Source organism: Mustela putorius, unplaced genomic scaffold (genome assembly GCF_011764305.1).
Source record: "Mustela putorius furo isolate JIRA1106 unplaced genomic scaffold, ASM1176430v1.1 tig00000594_pilon_pilon_pilon, whole genome shotgun sequence".
Lineage (NCBI taxonomy): Eukaryota > Metazoa > Chordata > Mammalia > Carnivora > Mustelidae > Mustela > Mustela putorius.
In genome coordinates, this window is record NW_025421427.1 from 351,462 (window position 1) to 377,835 (window position 26,374).

The window sequence follows — 26,374 nt, forward strand, 5'->3', positions numbered from 1 at the left end:
AAGGTCCCACCCTCACGGGAGCCTCTCCACTCGGTCCTGGGCGGCAGGCAAATCCCCGAAGGGTGTGTGCCCCCAGCGGCGGCAGGGCCGTGGGGCTCCCCGCTTCCACGCCAGGGGTCCTCTGCGCAGACTCCACCACCGACCCGAGTAGGGGTGATGGGTGGGGGGAGACCTCGCGAGACCGGATCAGGCGTCAGCATCCACCGAGCTCCCCCGCCCCTCCAAGCCCAGCCAGGTCGTCGGGAAAGGTCCTGGCGCCTCCTGCCGCAGGAGGTCCGCCCCCAGCTCCGGCCCCGCCCCGCAGCACCGGCTCCGCCCCCTCCGGCCTTCAAAAGCTGCGCATGCGCCATCGCCGCGGCTCGTGTGCCGGCGTCTGGGATCGATTGCGTGGTGCTTTCGCTCCCACCCGGCGTCCTCCCACCTGGCAGGTCGGAACGCTGGGGAGCCCGGCTGCTCCCCGCCGAGGTTTTTCTCGTTTCTAAGGTGGGGAGCCCTGGCAAAGGGGCTGGTCGTGGTGGACTCGTCAGGGGATAAAGATGGAGACCCCTCGTCTGAGTCGGCAGGAAAGAGGTGAGTCGCGTAGAGACCCCCGCGGAGTGGGTGGTCCGGGAACCGCCGACCCTCCCGGCCTCGTGCTTGTGGTGTAGCCGCTGGGCTTTCCTCAGAGGCTTCAAAGGGGGAAAAAAAGAAAGAAAGAAAGAAAGAAAAAGTAATGGAAGCCTGCATATCCAACTCCCAGATCTTTAAACGTTCACATCTGTGTTTGCTCCAAATTGTGGTGGGAGAAATCCAAGGGGACAAACTGGAGGAAGAACTCCCCGCTTATCCCTCTGAGAGTCAGCAGTGCTTCTGAAGGTGGGGCGTCGTCTCCCAGAACCCGTTTTGATTAAAAATATTAAAAGTTACTTTTCACAATACTAGATGCAGTACGGGGTCGTTTAAATGGATTTTTAAGGACGGACGTCAGGGGCTGTCTTGCTGCCCGGCCCATTTGTGTCTATACTTTCGTCACTTGCTTTTTCCCCCGCGGGATATTGGTTTTTGTTATCTGTGTGGATACATGCCGTAGCGTCCATTCCATTGGAAGAATAAATCGTAATTAATGCCTTTGTTGCTGATGGTGAACATCCGGGGGTATTGGTGGAGAGCTGGCCGGCTCTGAGGCTGTGATCTGCTGCGGTCTCCAAGACCCTTCTTCGCTGCTGTGTTTCTGACTCAGCTGGAACCCAACGAGAGCAGCGCACCCCTCCACAGTGTGCATACTTTTTCACCCTCTCAGTGAAAGACTCCCAAATTCCAGTAGTTACTAAGTGGTACCAGATGCCCCGCCTAGTGACTTCAGCATGTAGAATCCTGCATCAGTGCCTGAGAGGGGTTTTTTGTTTTTGTTTTTGTTTTTGTTTTTCTCCCCATGTCCCAGTGTTTATGTCTTATGAACTTGACTGTGCTTGCTTTTATCTAGCTTTCTAATTTATGCCAGGCAAATAGGGAGTAAAGTGACCTCTCACTGTTTTATTTGTCCATTTCGGGAACTGAGTTGTACATCTCTTTAAATGATGATTAGCATTGCAGTTTTCTGCCTACTGCCCGATGATACCCTTTGTTGATTTTTCTACTGAGTCAGTTACATTTTTTGTTGCTTTTTCAGATGTTTATATAGTTTACCTATTAATTTTTTGTGGGTTTTTGATATTTAAAGTATCTCCTCACAAATGAGGTAACTTTGTCATAGATCCTTAATTGAACAGCAAACCTTAATTCTAACATAATCAAAATTGTTAGTTTAATTATGACTTGTGCCTCTAGGATTTACTTGAAGTTCTCTTTTATTGACTTATTTGTGTATTTACAAGCTTTGGAGTTTACCTTATGCTCTTAGGCATTTAATTCATTTAGATTCCACCTTTGCAGGCAATGGAGAGGGTTGGGATCCAGTTTAATTTTCATCATTCAGTGAGCTAGTTTTCAGGGCACCAACTACAAACGATCTGTTCTTTCCCCGTGGACCTGCTCTGTTCGTTTTCATGTTCCATCCCTGGATCTACCCATGCCAGTCTCGAGCTCTTGATTATATATTGATTATATATTCTTGATTATATTATATATGTTTTTTTTTCCTCGCTTGCAAATAGTGCCGCACCTTACATTGTAGTTCAGATCTGTGTGCGTATGTACAAGAATTTTTCCAGGGTGTATACCAAGAGAGAAAATTGGTGACTGTTAGGGGATGCACACTTTAATGGGACTCCAGACTGCCAGGTTGACATCCTTTTTATTTTTTTTCTTATGTTCCTGCCCCAAGAGTTTGAAATGGTATCTCACTGTTGTTTGAATTTGCATTTCCTTGCTTTTTGCAAGTTATTGGTCATTTTGTCGTGTCCTTTTCTGCTAGTTGTCTGTTGGGTATTCTTCTGGGTTGTTTTTCTTTACTGATTGATATTTAAAAGGTTTGTGTGAATTTTGGATTCTGATTCTTAGTGATGTAACAGATAGTGTCTACAAGTATATTGTTTGTCCCTTAATTGTGATTAGAATGAATCTTGTTAGATAGTGTTAATTTTGGATTGTTCAAGTTGAATACTATATTTCTTAAAAGTTTTTGGCTTTGTATCTGATTTTAAGGACTTCTGCCCTTCTCTGAGGTCATAAATATCCTCCTTATTTTCTTCTAAAATTTTAAAAGATTTTGTTTTCTAGTCTGTGTCTTTGCTAGCTCTGGAACTTTTTGTGAGGGGTAGAACTATAATTTTCTTTAGATTCTGTATGAAAGCCAGTCGCTCAATCTGAGTGGTCAGCCCCCCCCCCCCCCCCCCACTTTTAGTATTGCTGCTTCTGTATGTTCTGTGTTGGCACTGTTTCTAGGCTTTCTCTTTTATTGTACTGATTTCCTCTTCTGAAGCAGGGCTCTCCTCTGTTGCTGAAATAAAATAGTTCTGCCAACAAAAGACCCGTCTGATCCTCATAACCATGCCATCAATAGGGAAGGCCGAAGTGGCATGTCAGAGATTGGACATACTCTGTGACGTGGCCAGGGGCCTTCGGCTGGTGGAATGCTTATACCCCAGTCGTCCCCCTACTTAGCAGGAGCTGTTTGTGTGTGTGCGTGTGTGTGTGTGTGTTTGGTGGGTAGAGGAAGGGGGTGCAGGGAGAATCCTCATCTCCAGATCTTCCCATTCACTTGTTCTAGTATGTGGAATCTTATCATTAAGTGTTGATGTTTTCAGTTTTGTTTGTTTAAATCAGTATCTTCTTTAGAAAGTAAAGTGTCGCTAAGGCTTAACATATAATATGTTTAGATAGTTTATCTCAAAGCCAGGACCTTTTGAAACAACCAAAATGATGAAATATGGAAGGTTGGAATGGCCTCTGTCAGGAAGGGCAGCTTTTAAAACTGTAGACTAAAATAAAATTTAGAGGTTGTTTTTAATTTTAATTAATCACCCCATTATTTCTCCTCTTTAATTTCATATATATTTATGAGTTGATTATAGTATTTTTCTGTTTTTACTATACTTATCCTGATAGTAATTGTCACCTGTCCCCATTCCAGCCAATAATATACTTAATAAAAAATCAGCTTTGAGGGCGCCTGGGTGGCTCAGTGGGTTAAGCTGCTGCCTTCGGCTCAGGTCATGATCTCAGGGTCCTGGGATCGAGTCCAGCATCCGGCTCTCTGCTCAGCAGGGAGCCTGCTTCCTCCTCTCTCTCTCTACCTGCCTCTCTGCCTACTTGTAATCTCTCTCTGTCAAATAAATAAATAAATCTTTAAAAAAAAAATCAGCTTTGAGGAATAATTTATATCCGACACAATGCACTTGTATTCATTGTATGATATAATAAATTTTATATATCCATGTAGTTACCACCATAATCAAGATACAGCACATTTCCCTCAACCTGGATAGCTTCCCTGTGCCCCTTTGGACACAGTCCCCCAGACCCAGACCTCGACCCTCGCCCACCACTGATCTGCTGTTATTATACCTTAGTTTCCCCATTCCTTGGATTTCATATGAATGGGATTTATATCACATATTCTTGTATCCGGTTTATTTTTCTCAAAATGTTTTTGAGCTTCATCCTTGTCATTGCATGTGTCCCACTTTGTTCCTTTTATTGTTCTCTTTCGTTAAATGGTTACATTACTTTTTTTTATCCATTCACCTGTTGATGGACTTTTGGGTTGTTTCTGATTTATGGCATTGTGAAAAACACTGAAAAAGACATTTGTATACAAGTCATGGTGTAGACATGTTTTCATTCTCTTGGTTGGAATTGCTGGGCTGTATAAGTATTTGTCTAATTTTATGGGAAACAGCCAAACTCTTTTTCCAGCATGGTTATAACATTGTCCACTTCCTTCCACAGTGTATGAGAGGACTGGTTCCTCCAGACCCTTGCTAACACCAGATCAGCACTTTTAATTTTAGGTATTTTATTAGGTGTGAAGTGGTAACTCATTGTGGTTTTGATTTGCACTTCTGTAATAACTAATAATGTTTAGCATCTTTTCATGTACTTTGCCATTTTTACATCTTTTATGACATGTCTGTTGAAAACTTAGACTTTTTTTTTTGCTTGTCTTATTATTGAGTTGCAAAGTTCTTTATATTTGCTGGATACAAGTCACCTGTCAGATATATGTATTATAAATATCTGTAGTTTCTCTTTTCATTGTCGTATCTGTTTTTTGAAGGACAGACCTTATTACTTTTGGTGAGCTAATTTGTTGTTTTATCACTTACAGTTTTTGGGTGTGTTTTTTTTTTTTTTAATAAATCTTTGCTTGTCCTGAGGTATTGAAGATTTTCTGTGATTTCAGTTCTTATATTCAAACCTGTGACCCATTTGGAGTTAATTTTTGTGTAAGGCTTTGTGTGAAGTTTTTTTTCCCCTATGGAGGATATCTAGTTGTTGGAGAACCATTTTTTGAAAAGATTGCCCTTTCCCTTTTGACCAGCTAGTTTTGGCATATTTCTCACAATTAATTGACTGTAGATGTTTGGATCTGTTTCTGGGTACTATGTAGGCCACACCCAAGTTGGTGCAGAAACGAGAAGGGGGACGTAGATGAGACAGTTTGGGACCATAAGGAAGAGAAAGGGTTTCTGGGGTTTTAGAGCTCATCAGCTCCAGCAGAGGAGCAGACACCATGTTTTCCCACCAGTGAGGGGAGAGGGGTTAGGTAGTCCGTGTGGGGCCAGAGAAGACAGGGGATTTCCCTGAAACAAAGGGAGTTTTGGCAACTGCTTAGGAATATTCCTTAAAGTCTCTGTCCCAAGGAAGACTAACCACAGTTTGTCAAGGAACAAGAAGAGCACCCTTTGGACCTAACACCCCCCCACTCCAGATTTCCCCACCAGGGTTTCAGGTAAAAATTGAAAATGGGGTGGGCCCAAGTGGAACGTAAATCCGTATTTGAACTAAGTTAGGTTTGTTGGCAATTAAGATATACACATCTTTATTATTTATTTATTTACTTATTTATTTACTTGACAGATGGCAGAGAGAGAGGAGGAAGCAGGCTCCGCACTGAGCAGAGTGCCTGATGCGGGGCTGGATCCCAGGACCCTGGGATCATGACCTGAGCCAAAGGCAGAGGCTTTAACCCACTGAGCCTCCCAGGAGCCCCAAGCTAGACACGTCTTTAAAGTTATCAGCACTAAATGTAAAGCTTATTCTATTGAGGTTTACTGAAGGTCAAAAAAGCTCATATTATCCTTCTTGGAATTTGTTAACCAAAAGATGACTAAACTGATGGTTAATTAATTGTCTCAGAGTTTTCTTGGGTAATTGTTAAGATAGCTTTCAAAGTCTTTGGTAACCTGAAAGTTTAAAGTTTTGCTTGGATGATAAATGGAATTAAATTTGTTGGACATCTAAGTCTTTTCCAAATGGGAGAGAGTGCTAAATCACTGTTAACTGGGCATAGGTTTGTGCTTTTGGCTTACTGCAAAGAACTAAGGATATTTAAATCTGTTGGTAACATGCTTTGTGCTTAACTGATTCACAAATTTGCCATCTAAAGAATTCTGGTATAACAGTTTGCCATTGGTTACTCCTTAGTCTTAACTGGAGATGAAGGTTTCTAAAGAATGAAAAATTCTGCTGACACTAACTACGACTGATGGAAATAAGGGAAACCACTCTGAATGTGGAAAAGTGGGAGATAAGTAAGAAAGATAAGAAATGGGAATGCATTTTTGTTAAAGGTAGAAGAAGGTAATTTTGTCCGAAATGAGATGGTTGATTGGGAAGAAATGGCTTGGGACAAAATCTGAATGCAAAGGGAAGTTGTAGAAGGTTTATGGAGGGAAAACTTTGGAATGGAATTTTAGATGTGGTCAGGATGGACTGAGACTGAAATGAATGGATTTGAAAGTACATTGTTAGAAGATTGAAAGTTTGCCTTCTCTCTGTTCAATAAGACCAAAAGTATTGTGTGGTTGTTGGTTTGTCTTGATAAGAAAATGCAAATAGTTGTTCTCTCCACCTGCCTAGAAAAATCGGGTCTTTAACATCCCTAATCCTATGTAGGCATGTGCTTTAAAACTTTCCAAGGTTTTAACAGACTTCCCCAAGATTTAAATCATGAATAAAGTCTTGTGGACTAATTAGGCTTGCTTGCTTGGTATGTAACATTCTGGTTCTGGCTATTGACTTGTTATGTGGCACAGAATAACTGAGTTGCCTTATCATAGTGAACTCTCCTATCAGATGTTCATTTCTGAGTTTTTTGTTTGTTTGTTTTTGTTTTTTGTCATTTATAATTGTCCTTATTGTCTTGCAAAATGAGTTTCATTTCTGGGAGGTTCATATAAAAGACTTTTAGGACAGCACAGGTATTCAATATCTTTAAGATCAGAACTGAAATGAATAAGAATTTCCAGAACTAGCTAAAGCTGCATTCAAACTAAACCAGAATTAGTAACATGGGACTGAGTGAACTAAGAGATTATAGTGTTATGGCTCTTGTTTGAAACATGGCTGGTTCTCTAATGTTTGCTCTTCCAGACTAAGGAAACTTTTTCTTAAGATGTCTGTGACTTACAGAAATATGAAAATACTCATTTGTAAACAAATCAAAGCATTCAACTTTTCTCTCTACCTGAACCCTCAAATTCAAAAGGTCTTTGCCCGGGAAACATTATGCCTAAGTGTGGTGGAAGGATCCTTTAACAAATCAGTGGTCTGGCCCTGATCCTGTTTTAATTTGGGGACAAGAGCATGTGTGTATCTTTCCTGGGAACGCTGATGGACCCATCTGGCTCCTCAAGTGGCTCATACGCTCCTGCAGTGGATCACACTCCAGAGGAACTTCTGGATCCATCCCAACGCCTCATCCCGCCGTTCTGGAGGCCGAAGACACTGACATACAGCCTTGATTACTATAGCTTTTTTCTTCTTTTTTTAAGATTTTATTTATTTATTTGACAGACAGAGATCACAAGTAGGCAGAGAGGAAGGCAGAGAGAGAGGAGGAAGCAGGTACTATAGCTTTTTAATGAAGTCTTAAAATTAGATAGTAATAAGTCCTTGGGCTTTTTTCTTTTTTGGAAGATTGATTTGGCTCTCTCTAGCCCTTCACATTTCATGTAAATTTAGAATCAGATTGCCAGTTTTGAGCCTCCTTCCCAAATAAAGCTCCTGCTGTATTTTTTTCATTGGGATTTTATTAAAACTATTATATCAATTTGGAGAGAATTGATATCATGACAGTTTTTAAAAAATTTTTAATTTTTATTTAAATTCAAGTTAGTTAGCATATAGTGTATTACTAGTTCGGGGGTAGAGTTTCGTGATTCATCGGTTGCATGTGACACCCCGTGCTCATTCCATCAGATGTCCTCCTCGATGCCCGTCACCCAGTTACCCCAACCCCTCCCCGCCCAAACCGCAGTTGTTCCTGGCAGCCCTCAGTTTTTTTTCTCCCATAGTTAAGAGTTTCGTATAGTTTGCCCCTCTCTCTTCTTATCCTATTTGATTTTTCCTTCCCTTTCTCTGTGCTCATCTCTTTTGTTTTTTTTAATTCCACAGATCAGTGAAATCATATGGTATTTGTTTTCTCTGACTTATTTCACTTAGCATAATATACTCTAGTTTCATCCCCATCAGGTCTTTAACATCCCTAATCCTATGTAGGCCTGTGCTTTAAAACTTTCTAAGGTTTTAACAGACTTCCCCAAGATTTAAATAATGAATAAAGTCTTGTGGACTAATGGCAAGATTTCATTTTTGATGGCTGCATAATACTCCTGTGTGTGTGTGTGTGTGTGTGTGTGTGTGTGTGTATATACACATCGCATCTTCTTTATCCATTCATCAGTTGACAGACATCTGGGCTATTTCCATATTTTGGCTGTTGTGGACATTGCTGCTTCAAATCCCTATTTTTGTATCCTTTGGACAAATATCCAGTAGTGCGGTTACTGGGTCATAGGATAGTCTTTTTTTTTTTTAAAAGAATTTTATTTATCTGTTTGACAGATCACAAGTAGGCAGAGAGGCAGGCAGAGGGAGAGGGTGAGGGAGAAGCAGGATCCCTGCTGAGCAGAGAGCCCAACGTGGTGCTCAATCCCAGGACCCTGAGATCATGACCTGAGCTGAAGGCAGAGGTTTAACCCGCTGAGGCACCCAGGTGCCCTAGGATAGTTCTATTTTTAACTTTTTGAGGAACCTCCACGCTGTTTTCCACAGTGGCTGTGCCAGCTTGCATTCCCACCAACAGTGTAGGAGGGTTCCCCTTTCTCAACATCCTCGCCAACATCTGTTGTTTCTGGACTTATTAATTTTAGCCATTCTGACCCATGTGAGGTGGTATCTCATTGTGGTTTTGATTTGTATTTCCCTGGTGCTGAGTGACGTTGAACGTTTTTTCATGTGTCTGTTGCCATTTGGATGTCTTCTTTGGAGAAATGTTTGTTCATGTCTTCTGCCCATTTCTTGATTGGATTTTCTTCCTGAGTGTTGATTTTGGTAAGTTCTTTATAGATTCTGAATACTAGCCCTTTATCGGATATGTCATTTGCAAATATCTTCTTCCATTCCGTGGATTGCCTTTTAGTTTTGTTGACTGTTTCCTTTGCTGTGCAAACGCTTTTTATCCTGATGAATTCCAGTAGTTCATTTTTGCTTTTGTTTTCCTTGCCTCTGGAGATGTATCTAGCAAAAATTTATTGTGGCTGAGGTCAGAGAGGTTGCTGCCTGTGTTCTCATCTAGGATTTTGACAGATTTCTGTCACATTTAGGTCTTTCTTCCCTTTTTAATTTATTTTTGCATATGGTGCAAGAAAGTGGTTCAGTTTCATTCTTCTGCATGTGGCTGTCCAATTTCCCCAGCATGATTTGTTGAAGAGACTGTCTTTTTTTCCATTGGCTATTCTTTTCTGCTTTTATGAAGTTTAGTTGATCATAGAGTTGAGACTCCATATTTAGGTTCTTTATTGTGTACCAGTGATCTATGTGTCTGTTTTTGTGCCAATACCATACTGTCTTGATAATTACAGCTTTGTAATACAACTTTGTAATAAAAAGTTCAGAACAGTGATGCCTCCAGCTTTGGTTTTCTTTTTCAAAATTACGTTGGCTCTTTGGGAACTTTTCTGGTTCTGTATAAATTATAAAATTGTTCCAGCTCTGTGAAAAATGCTGGTGTTATTTTGATAGGGATTGCATTGAATGTATAGATTGCTTTAGGTAGCAGAGACACTTTTTTTTTTTTTTAAGATTTTCTTTATTTATTTGACAGAGATCACAAGCAGGCAGAGGCAGGCAGAGAGAGAGAGGGAAACAGACTCCCCGCTGAGCAGGACCCTGAGATCATTACGGGAGCCAAAGGCAGAGGCTTAACCCACTGAGCCACCCAGGCACCCAGCATAGACATTTTTTTAAAAGATTTTATTTATTATTTGACCAAGAGAGACACAGCAAGAGAGGGAAAACAAGTAGGAGAGGGAGAAGCAGGCTCCCTGTGGAGCAGGGAGCCCAGTGTGGGGCTTGATCCCAGGACCCCAGGATCACAACCCGAGCTGAAGGCAGACGCCCGACAGCTAAGCCACCCAGCTGCCCCTAGCATAGACATTTTAACAATATTTGTTCTTCCAGTCCCTGAGCATGGAATGTTTTTCTATTTCTTTGTGTCTTCCTCAGTTTCTTTCATGAGTGTTCTATAGTTTTCTGAGTACAGATTCTTTGCATCGTTGGTTAGGTTTATTCCTAGGTATCTTATGGGTTTTGGTGCAGTTGTAAAGGGGACCAGTTCCTTGAATTTGTCTTTCTGCTGCTTGGTTGCTGGTGTATAGAAACGAAATAGACTTTTGTATGTTGATTTTATATTCTGCAACTTTGCTGAATTCCTCTCTCTATCAGTTCTAGCAATTTTTTTGGTGGCATTTTTCAGGTTTTCTACATAGAGTATTGTGTCATCTGCGTAGAGTGGAAGTTTGAGTTCTTCTTTGCTTATTTGGATGCCTTTTATTTTTGTTGTCTGATTGCTGAGACCAGAGCTTTCAGTGCTATGTTGAACAACCGTGGTGAGAGTGGACATCCCGGCTGTACTCTTGATCTTGGGGGAAAAGCTCTCAGTTTTTTCCCATTGAGGATGATATTAGCTGTGGGTCTTTCGTATATGGCCTTATTATTTTGAGGTACTGTTCCCCCTATCCCTACTTTGTTGAGGGTTTTTATCAAGACAGAGTGTGTATTTTGTCAAATGCTTTTTCTGCATCTGTTGAGAGGATTATACAGCTCTTACCCTTTCTTTTATTAATGCGGTGTGTCATGTTTGATTTGCATGTTGAATGACACTTTCAGTCCAGGAATAAATCCGACGTGTGGTGAATAATTCTTTTAACATACTGTGGGATCTGATTACTTAGTAATCTTGTGGAGAATTTTTGCATTCATGTTCATCAGGGATGTTTGTCTGTAATTCCCCTTTCTAGTGGGGTCCTTGTGTGGTTTTGGAATCAAGAGAATGCTGGCCTCATAGAATGAATTTGGAAGTTTTCCTTCCATTTTTATTTTTTGGAACAGTTTCGAAGAAATAGTTATTATTTTTTTTTAAAGGATTTTATTTATGTATTTGACAGAGAGAGAGAGATCACAAGTAGGCAGAGAGGCAGGCAGAGAGAGAGGAGGAAGCAGGCTCCCTGCTGAGCAGAGAGCCTGACATGGGGCTTGATCCCAGGACCCTGAGATCATGACCTGAGCTGAAGGCAGAGGCTTTAACCCACTGAGCCACGCAGGCGCCCCGGGTCTTGTTTTTTAATCCATTCTGATACCTTATGTATTTTGATTGGAGCATTTAGTCCGTTTGCATTCAGAGTAATTATTGAAGATAAGAATTTAGTGTCATCGTATTACCTATATCAAGCCCAGCTAGTACTCTTGTAATCGTTTTAAATTCTAGTTCAGACATCTTGCTGATTAAATCTGTGGCACTGAGTGCTACCTCCTGTTCTTCTTTCCTTTGGGGTGAGTGTTTACATCTTAATCATTTTGTCCAGAAAAGAAAAGAGGAAAGAAAAAGATAAAACAAAAAAACCTAACAGTGGGTTTCAGACAATACCTGAAAGGAATTGAGAAAAATAGGAAAATAAATGAAAAAATTAGAAAAACATTTTTTGGAGAGAGAGTGTGAGCCAGCGAGGGTTAGAGGGAGCTGGAGCGAGAGGATCGTAAACAGGCTCCATGCCCAGCCCCGAGCTTGACGCCCGCGGGGTGTGACCTCATGACCCTGAAATCATGACCCGAGCCAAAAGCAAGAGTTGGGGACTCAACTGGCAGAGCCACCCAGGTGTCTTGGCAGATGTAAGCCTTCTAATCCCTGAATCCCTGAATACGTCTGTATTCAGACGTACTGTATTCAGGGTCTTACTAAATTGACTTCAGAGGAGCATAAGGGAACTTTTTGGAGTGAAGGGAATATTCTGTGTCATGGTTAGAGTGGGAGTAACATGGGAACATACAATTATCAGACCTCACCAAGGTGTACTTTAGATTCTGTAGTTGACTGTGTATGAGGGACTGCAGTGAAGTTTGTCTACAGAGTAATAACAAAAATTACGTCAGGTATTACATTTCTTTCACTGACATGATTCCTAACCATCAGAATCATTTGACTTGCGTGTCATTTGAACAGCTGGTTTGATGCTGACGGTGCCGCATTCGTTCACGAACTGTCTTCGTGACGCACTGCCGACCCAGTCCAGGGAGAGATCTGGCCCCCGGGGCCTGGCAGGAAGGGGAACTGGGCCAGGCGCCGTGATAGTCAGCAGAGCATCTGTGTCAGAGATGATTACGTGTTCACTACTGTCTCTTTCCTCTTCTTCCCTGGACTCGAGGTCAGACTCCTGGGAGGGTTTACTGGTCAGAGTGTATGGCCGAGAGACTGAGTTCTGGTTTGTAGAGGGTGAGCAAAAGTGACGTGTGCCTTCCAACTTGGCCCATAACCAGCGATCACGTCAGAGCACTCCACGCCCTTTTCCTCTTCAGACTCTTGTTTAGAGACCAGCTGCAGGGCAGGGTTGGGAGCCGTAACCTAAAGACGGCCGAGCCACGGGTTGGAAGGAGCCATGTCTCCCAGGCAGCGCCCCGACTGGATCTGGAGAGCAGTTTTCTCTAACAGCCTCATTTCAGTCCCAGTTGTAGTCTGCTTCTTTGATTCTCTCAGCACGCAGTGTGCTCTGGGGAGATTCTAGATTCTCAGCTTGGTTGTGGGTAATAAGGAAAAGCTCATTCCATACAGACGCGTGAGGCAGAGCAGATCAGGACAACAGAGCGGGCCAGGAGCAGAGAGACTCCACAGGGGAAGGAAGGCCTTGTGGGCGGGGGCAGCGGAGGGAGATGGGCCCTGGAGTCAGGAAGGGTCCTCGGGGCATGCCAGCACCCACCAGAGCCTGGCAGAGCTATTGAAGGAAATTGAGAAAAAGCTCTGCTTACCACAGGCACAGAGGATTGGGCTGTGGATGGTGGGTAAATCAGGGGTTAACATCTCTGTCATATTGATGAGGAAATTAAGTTTTATAGAGATTAAAATATTTGTATCTAGCCTGGTGCTTAGTTCATAGTAGATGCACAGTAAATATTTGTTGAATGAATGAATAATTTACTAGTCTGACACCTTGAATGCTGAAGCCTTCAACCAGGGATTGAGAACTTGTCTGTTCGGTGATGTGTAGAGGAGGTGCTGGTACCCAGGACGGACGCCGCTGTGCTTGCATACGGTGCTTGGAAAAGGTTTGAATGTTCGTGTGCTCCCTGCTTGGCCCTCGTCCCTACCATTCCCGGTTGCCTTACAACTCACGCGGTCTCCACGTTGAAGTCAGCCGTCTGTCTCCTGTGAGCTTGGTTGTGTGGTACCCCTCTTCCACTTCCCCGTCCACAGGTCACCTTCTAGATGACTCTAGAAGTCATCTAGGGGCTCTTCCCTAACCTGTCGTTTTGCCTTCTCCCATATCTTTCCTGCCACTGCCACTCCATCCTCTCTCCCCTTCTCTGTCCGCTTATGTCCCGGATTTTCTCATGCTATTCGGCATTCTAAGCGAACTTCTTAGGCTACGAAGCCTAATACGAGGAGCTGGAAAACCTAAGCCCGGGACAGAGTTGTATCAGGGGTGGCGTCTACAAGTTTGTGTTACGTGTAAAGAGACATAAATATTACTGTACTGTGTGGTTAGTAGACAAATGAGCAGTGTCTGTAAATTATAGTTAACCAACATGTTACTCTGCTTTTACTGGCTGCAGTTAACTACCTGGGCATTGAGTCATTTTAGCGTATTTTCTTGTCTGATGAACTAGGAGTTAGAAGGTGTTGTGTCCGTTCTGAACAAAATATCCACAGTGGCTGTACTCTCTGTTTCGAAGTAGAAAAATCCCTTTATTGATATTATCAAACTAGAATAGAAACAGCAGAAAACGGAAATGTGCACACAGACGGGAGCACAGTAAGCCATGAAGGCGGGTAAGACAGTCACATCGGATCGGGTCCTCGCACGTGCAGCCGCATCGGCCGGGGAAGCCCCGTGGACACGGCCGGGCTGCGGTCCTGACTGAGGCCTGGGCGGAGGGAGCGTCCCTCCCTCGGCGGAGACTTCGACTCGCCGTCACCATAGGGGCCACATTCACAGGGTGAGTGACGGGGTCTGAAGTGAAACATGTGTTCGCCGACGTGCAGTTTGCAGCGAGCTGCCTTTCCAGGTTCTCATGTTTCTGTGTCATCCAGGATCCCGGCTGTGTGTCTGCCCCCACTCCTGGATGCCGCCCTGCGGGGCCGGCCTCCCTGGAGCAGGAGGGGACGCGAGCCAAGATTTGTAGCTCTTGGTGTTCGGAGCAGAAGGGCCAGTTCCGACCTGGAGGCTGCTCACGTCCGCTGACCGGGCTCCCAAGCTCACTCGTGCCACTTGAGTCTCGCAGGTGGTCAGGTCTGGGGGGACAAGTCCCAGGACCCTCCGTTCAGACGGCGCAGCACATGAGAGGCTCTGGGGACGCAGCCAAGGCTGTGTGCACGGTCACCATCTGGACGGCTTCAGCCTAGAGCAAGGGGAGCGGGGCTGGAGGGACACGGTGCCTTGGGCGGGTTGCCTGGTGCTGACGGGCCGAGTTCTCCAGAAATGTCTTCTGTAAAAGCAGCTTAAGAACCTCTGTCCCCAGAGGTCACCAGACCTGCCTTCACTGGAAGTCCTCGGAGCAGAGTTGGATGGAGCTTGACATCCCCAACCTGTCCCTTTCTGCTCCCTGTCCAGACTATCGCCTTCCGACAACCCTTGCCACAATCGGCTTGGGCTTGCTTCCTTCTTCTCTGGTGCCCCAGGTGCTGAGGGTCACACCCCTCGCCAGACACACACCCACAGGGCCTGTGGGGATGGGCGGGGTTGGGGGACTCCCTCCCGGCCTCTTGCTTCTTGAGGTGGCTCCGGGCCCCGGGGCCCGGGTTTGTGGCCAGTCCTCCCCATTCCTAACATTGGCCGGGACAGGCTCCTCCCACTCGTTCTGTCTGTCTGGCCACTAGACCAGATGTTACTTTGACCACAGGACCTTTGTCCTGTTTATGGAGAAGCCCAAAGCCACGGGTAGGAGCTCCACCAGTGTGGAATCAGACTTATTTATCCTTACATCCTGCCGGAATATGGGAGGCAGCGCAAGGAGAGCTGTGTCTGGACCGCCGGGAGGGGTTGTTTGTTTTAGGAGCTGGAAGACAGAAACATCAGCTTAATAAGCTTTCTGGGTTCAGCTGAAATGTGAGTGGTCAGCCTCGCTGTTGCCTTTGGGAGTTATGTAATAATCCAAGTGGTATCTCACAGACCTTCCACTCTGTGGAAACCTAAATGTGTCACATTTGCTAACAAGCAAAAATTACATTTATGACATAGGAGGCCATTATATTTTCTTTGGATAACAGTAAAATATAAGGAAGAAGTGGATTTGCTTGGGAGTTTTTCATATTTAGCTTAGCACATCTAGCCAACAGAGACATCGGATTAATTACTAGTTCTATTGAAGTAAAAACAGGCATTTTGGAAAAAAGGGGGGTTCTGCTTCTTTTATTTTTTATACTCATGTAAAGTAATACCTTTATATAATAAATAAAACTTGAGCATGAGGGGAGCATTTATTTCTAATAACTATTTTAAAATTACACGATAATCTAAGTGATGATGCACATGGTTTCATAATTAGGACATTCTGATAGAATCAACTCAGTAATACAACAAAAACTTCATGAGTGTCCATAACCGTACATATTTTAAGAAACCAGTTCTAAAAGAGCCAGTATCAGGAATATTGTAAAATGAATTGGGGCAGCTAGAATAGTCTGTATTTTCTCCTGACAAAACAGGTGAGTGACTCTGGCAGTTCCTGAGAACATTCTCTGAAACTAATGGCATATCCATAAATGCTTAATAGTCAGCTCTTGAGAAGACAAACAAGGAACCCCCCCACCCACACACACACAGACAAAACCCCTTTAACCTGTAGCGCTCGCCCTTTTCTGCAGTGCACCTGTTCCCGCACAGTGGGTGTCACACTAGCCGGGGCGAAGTGCGGTGGCGGTAGCAGAGCGAGGCCCAGTAGCCCACGACGGAGTCTCGCCACTCCATGAGCTGGAGCCTCCCGGTGGGTGAGGATAGTAGTGAGGTAAGTAGGAGGTGTGGGGGATCTGTTGACTTTTCTTCTTTTTTTTAAAGAGTGTGTGAGTGGGAAGGAAAGGCAGAGGCAGAGGGAGAAGCAGGCTCCCCACCGAGCAGGGAGCCGGATGTGGAGCCCATCCCCGGACCCCAGGATCAGGACCTCATCTGAAAGCAGACATTTAACTGACCGAGCCACCCAGGTGCCCTTAATTTTGTTTTTCATATAAGCTATTTAATTGTAAATGTATTTAATTTAATTTGTAATATTCGTTGAGTTTAAACAAGCAGCTCACAATAATGCCTGAAAGCTTAGCAGTTGGCCCTGCTGAGCGACGTGAGCCGCCCCCACTCGGCGGCTTTGTCCTCCTCCTTCTGTGTAAACGATCTAGTCCTGTGACATGGGGATGCTCTGAAACTCCAGTGGGCAGCCAAGAATTCCAGACCGGTGAGACATGAAGCCGACCGTCAGAGATCCGTGGCCAGGACGTGCTGGAGTGGGTGTCCGAGCCCCAGTCCTTGTGTCCCCTCACCACCCCCTCTGGAGTCCCAGGCAGTTCCCATCGCCTGCATCTGGTCAGCTGGCCAGCAGGTGCTCCCTCAGGGCGTCGGGTTCTGGAAGTAGCTGTCCTCTGGTGGTCTTCCAACCCCAGCTCTGTCCTGAGGCAGGAGGGCCTGAGGAGCCAGGTGTCTTTCCAGGGCCTGGTACTGAAGGCTCTTTTTAGGTCTGATGAGTTCCGGGGAGGATGGATGCTGTTTCAGCCTTGGGGGATCCGGAGGGGCTGGACAGTGACGTAGGAGGTACAGGGAGCTGCCTCACTGAGGACATTGGAGTAAAATCTGAAAGAGGGTGAGGGAATGAGCTCTTGTGTTTTCTGGGCAAACCATTCCAGGTAGACGGGATGATCCATGCGAAGGCCCCAAGGCAGCTCTGTGCTCCCGAGGCTGCTCCTGGAGGCGCGGTCACGGTGACAGTGTGAGGTGCTGGGGGTGTGTGTGGGTGCAAAGACATCCGGCTGTACAGAGCAGTGTAGTTTGCTGAGCGCAACCCATTAAGTATTTGTGAAATCAGTTTAAGGGGCTGCTGCCGCCTTTTTATGAGAGAACAGAATGTAGAGAAAATAGCACAGAAAAAGTAAAGTTAGGGTAAGTATTATTTATTGAAATACTTGTTTTGCTTTTGTGTCTTTGCTGTGACATGTAGTTCTTACCGAGTAGAATTATGAAAAAAAAACAGATGTTTGAAAGGCCTGGCCCTCAGACCTTGTAGGAACACTGGGTTTTCTACTGCACGAGGAGGGAAGCTGATGGCAGGATTTGAGTTAGGGGACACGAGAAAACACCTGCTCGCTGTGTCGGGAGCAGACTTAAGAGGATGGTGGTAGAAACAGGAAGACCAGTTGGGAGGCTGTTGCCACGGGTCCAGGGGAGAATTAAGGCGATGGAGGGACCGTCTGAGGACAGGGGAGGGCCTGCGGGTGCAGCATCTGGAGAAAGACTGAACGATGGGTGTTGGACATCTGTGTGGCATTGTAAGTCAGCAATTTCTAGAAGGCGTATGTAGTATTAACCTTACTCAAAGAGAGGTCTGGCCTTTGCCCCTAGCTGCTGGGACGTGATCCAGAGGCCCTTGGAGAGTGCCTTTGTTTACCTGGCGGTCTCGGCCACTGGACAGTCAACAGTATAATTCATAATGGGAGCTTTGGACAACACAGGATCTGCTCCTCCTCTGGGGGGCTGGGACAGCGGGTCAGCCCCGGGACATCAGTGGTGGGGCTCCAGACCCGTGAGAAAGTACCTTTCGGTGTAAGCCACCAGGCCGTGGGGTTTTGTTGGGGGCACACAGTGTGATAGAAAAATGGGCAAGAGATGCAGAGGAAAACCACGCATCTGCCACGATGGAGAACATTGAAAAAAGACCAACAATTTTAATTAAAAAACAAACCCAAAACTAGCAGGATATGAAACAGGGATTTTCATCTAAATTTGACTCAGTATTAGGTGTGGGAGGGTCATCTAAATGTTCATAACTATGGCTTTCATTTTCGTTTTTGATTTCAGAGCAGGGAGAAGTGGTACAACCACTTTGGAAAAGGTAAGGGTTTGACCCAGTGATTTCTGACTCTAGGAATGTAAACATCGTCGTGTCCGCACAGGCGCCGAACCACGTGCAAGAGCGCTCGAGGCACTGTCATCCCTGAGAAAGAAACAAATGTCAGTCGGCAGCGGAACAGACGCCTAAGCTGAGGTATGGTCACAGAATGGAAGCTGATAGGACACAAACGAGTCACACCTCTGCACAGCAACACAGATGATACACAGATGAATCTGCCAAACCTGATTTTCTGCGAGAAAGACACCAGGCACAAAAGACTGCTTGTAGTTTGATTTCCATTTAATTAAGATCCCAAACCAGCTAAACTGAATGACTGTCGGACATCGGGAGGACGGACATTGAGGGAGGACGGAGGGCGGTGAGTGTCAGAGCGGGGTGAGTAGCAGTCGGCGGACGATCTGGGCTCTGACCGGCGTGTGCTGCGGGGCCGTTTACTCTGCTTGTTCAGTGAGCTTTACAGTGCTCTTTTGTCACGTTTTGTTACGATTTTCTCTTTGTAGGTTATGTTTCCTGATTCAAAAAGTTTAAAGAAGGTTGGGATCTTCTAAGGACTCTGTTTTCCATGAGAAGAATTTTGAGCACCAGAATGAACTTTAAAACCTCCAGTTTGCTTTCTAGGTAGGTTCAGGAGCTGCTTAACTGCTACTCACTGTTTTCGTCTCTCAGTATCAAAATACTGAATGAATATTTGCTGCACAACCATGGAGTGTGTAGCATATTAGCAGCTTTATAAATAAAAGGATAAAATCAACCCACAAGATTTTGGGGGGAGCTGCTGTCCCCATTAACTGAATCCTATTTCCAGTGGTCCCCGTTCTGTGTGGGACAAGGGATAGTGCGGATCTGTGGGTCACTTCCCACGTCGCTTGGCTTTACCTAAGAGCAGCCAGGCAGTGCTGGGTTCTCTAGGGGCAGAGGGTCTACACATGCACACCTGGACCCTGTGCCCTCTCTGAAGAATTAGCAGATACGTGAGCGATCCTTTAAAAAACACCGAACCCTATGTGAGTGTGGAAGAGAGTGGCTGCTTACAAAAGCTCCTTCATCTTCAGCGCACGGGAATGAGGATACCTTACCTGCCTCCTTAACTGTTTCCTCTGTAGTTAGGATTCCCCATGTGGAAAGGGACAGTGCCCTGTAAAGAGTTTGGAGGAAAGAGTGATAAATTGGTTCAAAGAGAACACCCACTGATTCTAAGATCATAAAACTTAGTCTAGTTTCTTTCACTCATTGACCTTGAATGTGGCCCGACATACACGCTGGGTGAAAGCACAGGGCTCTGAAGCTCTGGTGGGCCCTTCTTAGCTGGTGGGGCTGCTGGGGCCTGACGTCAGAGCGCAGCGCTCCTTGCGGCTCGCCCGCACGGAAACAGACGCTAACGCACCTCCGAAGCTTGTCTAGCTCTAAGCATTCCACAGTTCTTTGAAAAGCTGGAATGGTCATGATTGCCCTAAAATTGGAACTTAAGGACAGGAAGGGTGGGTGATCTTTGCCCTCTTTTGGGAAGGATTGTCAGTCCTCAGTTAACACAGTGTGGTGCCACTGCTTGGACAGAGGGACTGATGCACAACAGGAAGTCCAGAAGTCAACAACACAGGAATTTTGTATGCCATAAAGACAGTACTTTTTTATTTAATAGGTTCCACACCCAGTGCAGAGTCAAAGGTGGGGCCTGAACTCATGACCCTGAGATGAAGACCCGGTCTGAAATCAAGAGTTGGACGCTCCACCGACTGAGCCCCCCAAAAGCCCCACCGATAGCCTTTCTCATCACTGGGAATAAAGACGGACTTCATTAGTGTGAGACGATGGGATAGCCGTTTGTAAAACACCATATATACCAGGATAAACTCCAAATAGATCAAAGATTGACATGTTAAAAAGAACAGAATAAAAACCCAGATGAGAATAGAGGTGAATTCCTTTGATTCTTGAAGTGGCAAAGACCCTTCTTAATATATTGCTCAAAATCCAAAAGCTGTGAAAGAAAATATTGACACATTCAATTACTGAAAGATAAGGCCGGGTAGCAACATTTATCAAAGTTAGAAGACAAAGGACTATCTGAGAAAACGCCTGATACAAAGGGCTCAGCTCTCTGATACAGACACGGAGCTTCCAAAACCAACGCGAACTATTGTTTTATACATTGTGTATCACGTACCTGTGGGAGGAGATGGCCACAGGTCCAGGACAGACTGCTAGGTGAACAGCGGTAGAGAACTTGTATGCGTTCTCCTGTGAGAAGACAAGGAAGAAAAGTATGTTCTGTTTCTGTTTCCATAGACACTGGAAAGGGAACTGGGTGGCCAAGGTCAGTGACGTGGAAGTGGACTTCTCAGTGTGGATCTCTCCACGTAATTTTGATTTTTGTAGCAAACTATTTATTTTAAAATGAAATAAAATGGATGGTGACCAGTTAGAGTTGAAGTCCACTCACATTTCTGTCTTTAGGCATTTGTATTTAAGATTCCGTGACGATGATTTTACTGTAAACTGCAGCTTGCAGTGTTGCTGTTTACCCCGGAATCCCACTCCTGGAAACCCATTCTGAGACACCCTTGGAAATGACCATGTAGTTTTTGCTAAATAAAATTTTAAGTCCAGCAGGCAACTGGTGAGATCAACAATGGCGCACACGCGATGGGATCCTGGGGGAGCTACTGGGCCAGCACTGTACTCGGTCACCACATAGTAGGTAATACTTGTAGTTTAACCTAGTTCTGTATTTTTTTTTTTCTTAAGATTATTTATTTGACAGAGAGAGAGAGAACACAAGTAGGCAGAGAGTGAAGGGGAAGCAGGCTTCCCAGTGAGCAGAGAGCCCGATGCAGGGCTCGATCCCAGGACCCTGAAAATCATGACCTGAGCCAAAGGCAGAGGCTTAACCCACTGAGCCACCCAAGTGCCCAATCTAGTTCTGTTTTTGTCCACAGAGTAATTTTACCCCTTAGGTTTGCACGTACACATTGTCAAAGATCTGAAGAATAAGTCATAGTGTAAAGAATAGAACAAACTCACCCCCCGCCCCCCAACGTTCCTCCTTTTCCTTTGGGCACATAGCACGCGCAACCTGCAGCATCCAGATGCGAGATTTCCCCTCTGCTCTTTTTCCCATTTGTGAGCAAATGTAGGACTTATACAGAGCCAAGGTCATGATTTGTCCTCAGTACTTTAAAGGGCCTGCACTGATCACCCATCAGTCCTGGAATCCTGTAACTCCTGTGCTTTGCGCATCTCTTTTCTTTCCTTTCAAAAGTCCCCACAGGCAAGAACAATGCAATCAATTAGTAAATAATAGAATTTATATGTCACCTCTTACCCATCTGTTTCTGGAAGACCTGGGACAAGGAGATGGATTTCAAGTCTCTCTACTCTCTTATACAGATGTTAGATCTGATTCTGTGGTCAGAACATCAAAACAGCAGATTCTTGGGATTGTGAAAAAACCATAAAGGAGCATCTTAACACTAGTTTTCAGATTTGTGACCCCAATAAGATACACAGTCTTCTTCATGACCCAGCGCAAACCTACTTATGCCTAACGACGTAAGGGCCCCCAACCTAAATCCCAGGAAGCCTTATCTACCTTTACAGGTTGGCACGCTCTAAGATGTTCTCATCTCTTCCTGACAGTCCATGAAAATCACTGCTCTAATGCAACTTTTACATTAGCAAATGGAAGCACAGAGAATAGTCGCTCAGTTTTATCAGTGATAAATGGTCAGGACTAGCTATCCTCTGCCCTTGATGTTTAATGCCTCAGGACAATATTTTCCCCTTTATACCTTTCTCTACCAAGGTCTCCTCTTGCTGACCTCACCCAGGTTCATGGCTTTACTTGCCATCCATATACCAATGATTCCCAAATTTATACTTCTAGCTGAATTCAATTCCATCCTCCCCAAAACTATTCTCAAAGCTAGCAGTCACCTCCATACTACTGATCTACTTACTGATCTACATAATTACTTAACTAGTCTCAGGCCTATACTCCGTTCAGTCAATCAGCAGCATTTGAATCCAGTTGCTAACACCGCATCCAGCTGGTAATCTCAGGGACTCAGAATTTTGATGGGGGAGCAAAAGGCTGGCTAAGGACAAAGCAGAAGCTGGTACCCTACTCCCTTCCCCCACCTTTGTGACATCTGTGACAGTCCTCAGGCCCTCCTGGCTGCCCTAAAGGAAAAACCAATAGCTAACTTGTAGAGATCACAATCTTGCAAGACCTGAGACTCCTTCTGCTTAAAAATGTCCTAGTGATTTACAAGAAAGAGGCTTTCTTACCAACAGCCTAACTTCCAGAGACCCAGAGCTCAGTTCCTGAAGCCCTAACATTGCCCTCCCCTCCCTAAAATGGAAGGAGAGGGAGGTGAAAGGAAATGTCAATCAAGCTGAATTTCTTCTAAACCGAAAGCTCACTGACAAGGACATGTAACAGCAGAAATGTGGCATTCCACCAGGAAGCTCCCAACTGGTACCTCATTAGAGAAAACAAACAAAACACCGCTTGGCTTGACAATAACCAGGCCTCCAATATCCTGAAAGTTTTTACCGTGTCAGCCCTTCTGAACACCCCCTTTGTCCTCACCTCCCCAACTCCCCAATATATAATCACCACTCCTTGGGGTACAAGGCAGCAGCTCTTTCTGCCCACGGGCCTGTCCCCGCACTTTAATAAAATCACCTTTTTGCACAAGAGACGTCTTAATTCTTTCGTGGTCGTCGGCTCCAGGCTCCAGACCTCCCTTACATTCTAAACTTCATCAATTTGACTTGCCCTCCTCTAGCTCTACCTCAGCTCACGTGCTTCTCTCCTATTCGACCACCTTAGAAAAACACACATCTTTTTCTAGTTCATTCTTTCAGTCACATTGAGTTTGAAGAAAATTATATATCAATATAATTAAAATCTAAAAGCTATTGAAAAATTTTCAAACAGCAAACTTTGAAGGTATTTAAAATAATGAAGATGCCAAAAATTAACAAATATCCCAAAGGACAAACAATAGCTTAAAACTAAAAACTAAAGAGGAATTCCTACTAAATTATTTACTTTGGAAATTCTTAGCAAATGCAGTACAAAAGGGAAATAAAATGCTTGGTATTCACATCAAGGAAGATAGAAAACCAATAAAAGTTATTTTGGTGATGACTAGGAAAAACTCAAGGGGCTTTATTCTAAAAAGTAGCAAGAAGCGGGAATATAGAAATTGGTAAATTCACTGGATACAATAGATCAATACATTTCCTCCTTCCTAGCAATTGAGTCCTAAAAAAAGGAAACGAGGGCCTTCCATTCACAGTAGAAACAAGCATATAAGTTAATAAGGAAACATGACTTATACAGAGAGATCAGTAGAAAAGAAGAAATTCCATTTGAGACTTTAATAACAGAGGATATACAGTGGGAGGAGGGGATGGATTATTTAATAAATTGTGTTAGAACAACAGGCCGTCTATCTGGGAGAATATAAACTTGGATTCTATAAAAGTACATAAAGTTTTAGATGGGTTAGAGACTAAAATAATTTTAGGAAGCAATTTTGAGAGGAAAACCTAGGCTGTTCAGTTTCTTAACCAAGAATGGAAATCTAGAAGCTTTATAAGTTTCTAACATTTAATATTTGGAATTTTATATAGATATCTATAATATATTTAAATGGAAAATTTACCATAAACAAAATATAGTAAAAAAAAAAAAAATGCCAAAAAGTAGAAAACTATCTGCCACAGAGGTGATAAGTAGTTCACTACTATATAAAAAAACCACAATGGGACAAGAAAGACAAACTGCCCAATGAAAAAAATTAGCAAAGGGATAAGCCTGCATTCTCTGAAAAGTGTATTCAAATGACCAATAAACCTAAAGAAAGGATATATACAAATGACCGTGATCATGCCCATCAAAGTGACAATATGAAATAATCTTCCACCATTTAGACTGGCAAAAATTGAGACCACACCTTGATGGCCAGAATGGGTGGGGGGAACTATTTTCAGGACATGTCAGCACCAACTGAAATACAAAATGCACTCTGATCTAGCAATTTCAGTGCTGGAATTCCATTGCACTGCACCACAGTCAGCAACCGTAAATGTTAACAAGTGTCAATGCTTACCAACAGGAAATGGACGAATAGCTTGTTACTCCATGTGAAGGACATTAAAAATAGAATTTGACTTGAAAGAATTTTCAAAAGGTTTCAAGAAGGAATGTGTATAAAGCAACCGTTTTGTAATTAGCTCTCACTGAAAACCAGATGCACCATCGTACATGTATATGATAGGTGCTCCTAGATGACTGAGTTCAAAGAAAACATTAAATAGCCACGTGCCTGCGTGGAGCAGAGATGTGAAATGCCTGCACGGCAGACATCGGATAGTGGGAGACCAGCAAGAGAGGAGGAAAATATCACCTGAAAAATGGAACAAAGAGTATGCAGGGACGTGTGTAAAAAAATAAGGCCTTACAACCAATTGAGCTGATTAGTAACCCTGGCTCACCAGATGTTGTTTTCTCCTTGGAGGTGAAAGACGTGATTAAAATCTGCATCCTAGAATTAAATTTTAAAAGCCTAAAGAGACAGTTCTGCAAAAGTGTCTTTTCCTACCTATCATGGTAGCCCCACCAGAATGGGAAACCCTGGGGACGATAAAATACGCTCTTAGGTACAGAGTGGATTTGCAAATATTACCCAATCAGGGCAGTTTTGTTTCCTATATCTACAGAAGCCGGGTAAGGGGCTTTGGGGCTTAGTCTCCCAAACTTCGTCGTGACCAGCGCTAGATACTTGTGGCAGTGCACAACCCGACCCGCGCGAAGGCGCCGGCCCGAGGCGCTGCCCGAGGCGTGCGGGGCCTACCTAGTGGGGCTCCTCGAGGACACCAACCTCTGCGCCATCCACACCAAAGCTCGTCACCATCATGCCCAAGGACATCAGCTGGCGCGCCGCATTTGCAGAGGTTGTAGCCAAGCATTCGGTTTCAGTGGTTACCCCAGGAGCACTTCTCAGAGGAGCCCAAGTCCATAAAAGGCCGCTTAAAACACTATTGTCCCAAATACCACAGGGCTCGGCTGTTAACCCAACCGCTTCCAGCTGGGGCCGCGTGGAGGAAAAGGTGTGGATTACAGCCCAGCCGGGGACCATTAGCTCCCCAGGTATTGCCCACACGGTTAACTAGGCGAGAAAGCACAGTAGGCCGCTGGTTGCCAAACCTTTAAGTGTCGCCTAGGAAGGTTAGGCACATCAGCGAGAATACAGGAGGTCTCTAAGAAATATAGGTGTGGGGTAAGGATTAGCCCAAAACCGTCCTCGCAAGTGGGTGGCAACTCCACGTGGGAGCCGAGATACACGCTGTACTAAAGCTCTTTCCCCTGAAATAGGTTGGTGGCTCTTAAAAGAGCCGTTGGGTTACTGGAACAAGTTCCAACTGCAACTCTACTTTTTCTTGGGTGCGGCCTTTTTGGGCTTCGCAGCCGTCTTTGGCTTGGTCACCTTCGCCTTGGCCGCTTTGGGCTTCACAGCCTTGGCTTTGGCGGGGCTCTTGGCTACTTTCTTGGGCTTCTTGGGACTCTTGGACGGCTTCTTGGCCACAGCCGGTTTTTTGGCCTTCTTCGGAGTCTTGACCGCCTTTTTAGTAGCCGCTGTGACCTTTTTAGGTTTCTTAGAAGCGCCCGTCACCTTGGCTTTCGCCACTTTTGGTGGGTTGGCCTTGGCCTCGCCGGAGGCGGCCTTCTTGTTGAGCTTGAAGGAGCCCGAGGCGCCGGTGCCCTTGGTCTGCACCAGGGTGCCCTTGCTCACCAGGCTCTTGAGGCCCAGCTTGATGCGGCTGTTGTTCTTCTCCACGTCGTAGCCGGCGGCCGCCAGCGCCTTCTTGAGCGCCGCCAGGGACACGCCGCTGCGCTCCTTAGAAGAGGACACCGCCTGCACGAGCAGCTCCGACACCGAGGGGCCCACGGACTTCTTGGCGGTGGCCGCTGCCTTAGCCGGCTTCTTGGCTTTCTTGCCGACAGCCGCGGGCTTCTCGGGGGGAGCGGAGGTGGCCGGAGCGGGCGGCGCTGTCTCGGACATGGTGAGAGCAACGAGCAAACTACCAGAACCTGACTGAGCAGGAAGACGCCGGCGGC

The 26,374-nt window shown here is 44.9% G+C and overlaps 1 protein-coding gene and 1 long non-coding RNA gene across 10 annotated transcripts; one reads left to right on the forward strand and one right to left on the reverse strand.

The window, feature by feature from the left end:
• Positions 1–321: 321 nt before the first annotated feature.
• On the forward strand, positions 322–20,665 carry LOC106004312. 5 transcript variants are annotated; one of them, XR_006607394.1, is made up of 4 exons: positions 322–570; positions 15,998–16,137; positions 18,256–18,861; positions 19,883–20,665. It is a non-coding gene; the product is annotated as an uncharacterized LOC106004312 (long non-coding RNA). The 5 variants fall into 5 exon arrangements; XR_006607393.1 differs by lacking the exon at positions 322–570 and having other exon boundaries at positions 11,254–16,137; positions 18,256–18,601; positions 18,744–18,861; XR_006607395.1 differs by lacking the exon at positions 15,998–16,137 and having other exon boundaries at positions 324–570.
• Positions 16,309–26,374, reverse strand: H1-1 (H1.1 linker histone, cluster member). Of its 5 annotated transcripts, none has more exons than XM_045082233.1 (4): positions 25,137–25,680; positions 20,408–20,481; positions 19,320–19,378; positions 16,309–18,324 (listed from the first exon to the last, which is right to left on the reverse strand). In XM_045082233.1, the coding sequence occupies exons 1-4, from the start codon at positions 25,392–25,394 to the stop codon at positions 18,185–18,187; spliced, it is 531 nt and encodes a 176-aa protein (XP_044938168.1). In that variant the 5' UTR covers positions 25,395–25,680; the 3' UTR covers positions 16,309–18,184. The 5 variants fall into 5 exon arrangements, with proteins under 5 accessions (XP_044938168.1, XP_044938166.1, XP_012904565.1 ...); XM_045082231.1 differs by having other exon boundaries at positions 18,188–18,324; positions 25,110–26,374; XM_013049111.2 differs by lacking the exon at positions 16,309–18,324 and adding an exon at positions 18,502–18,753 and having other exon boundaries at positions 25,137–26,374.

Excerpts from the sequence above, each read along its gene's own strand:
- H1-1 (XM_045082231.1), bottom strand. The coding sequence starts at position 26,318 with ATGTCCGAGACAGCGCCGCCCGCTCCGGCCACCTCCGCTCCCCCCGAG.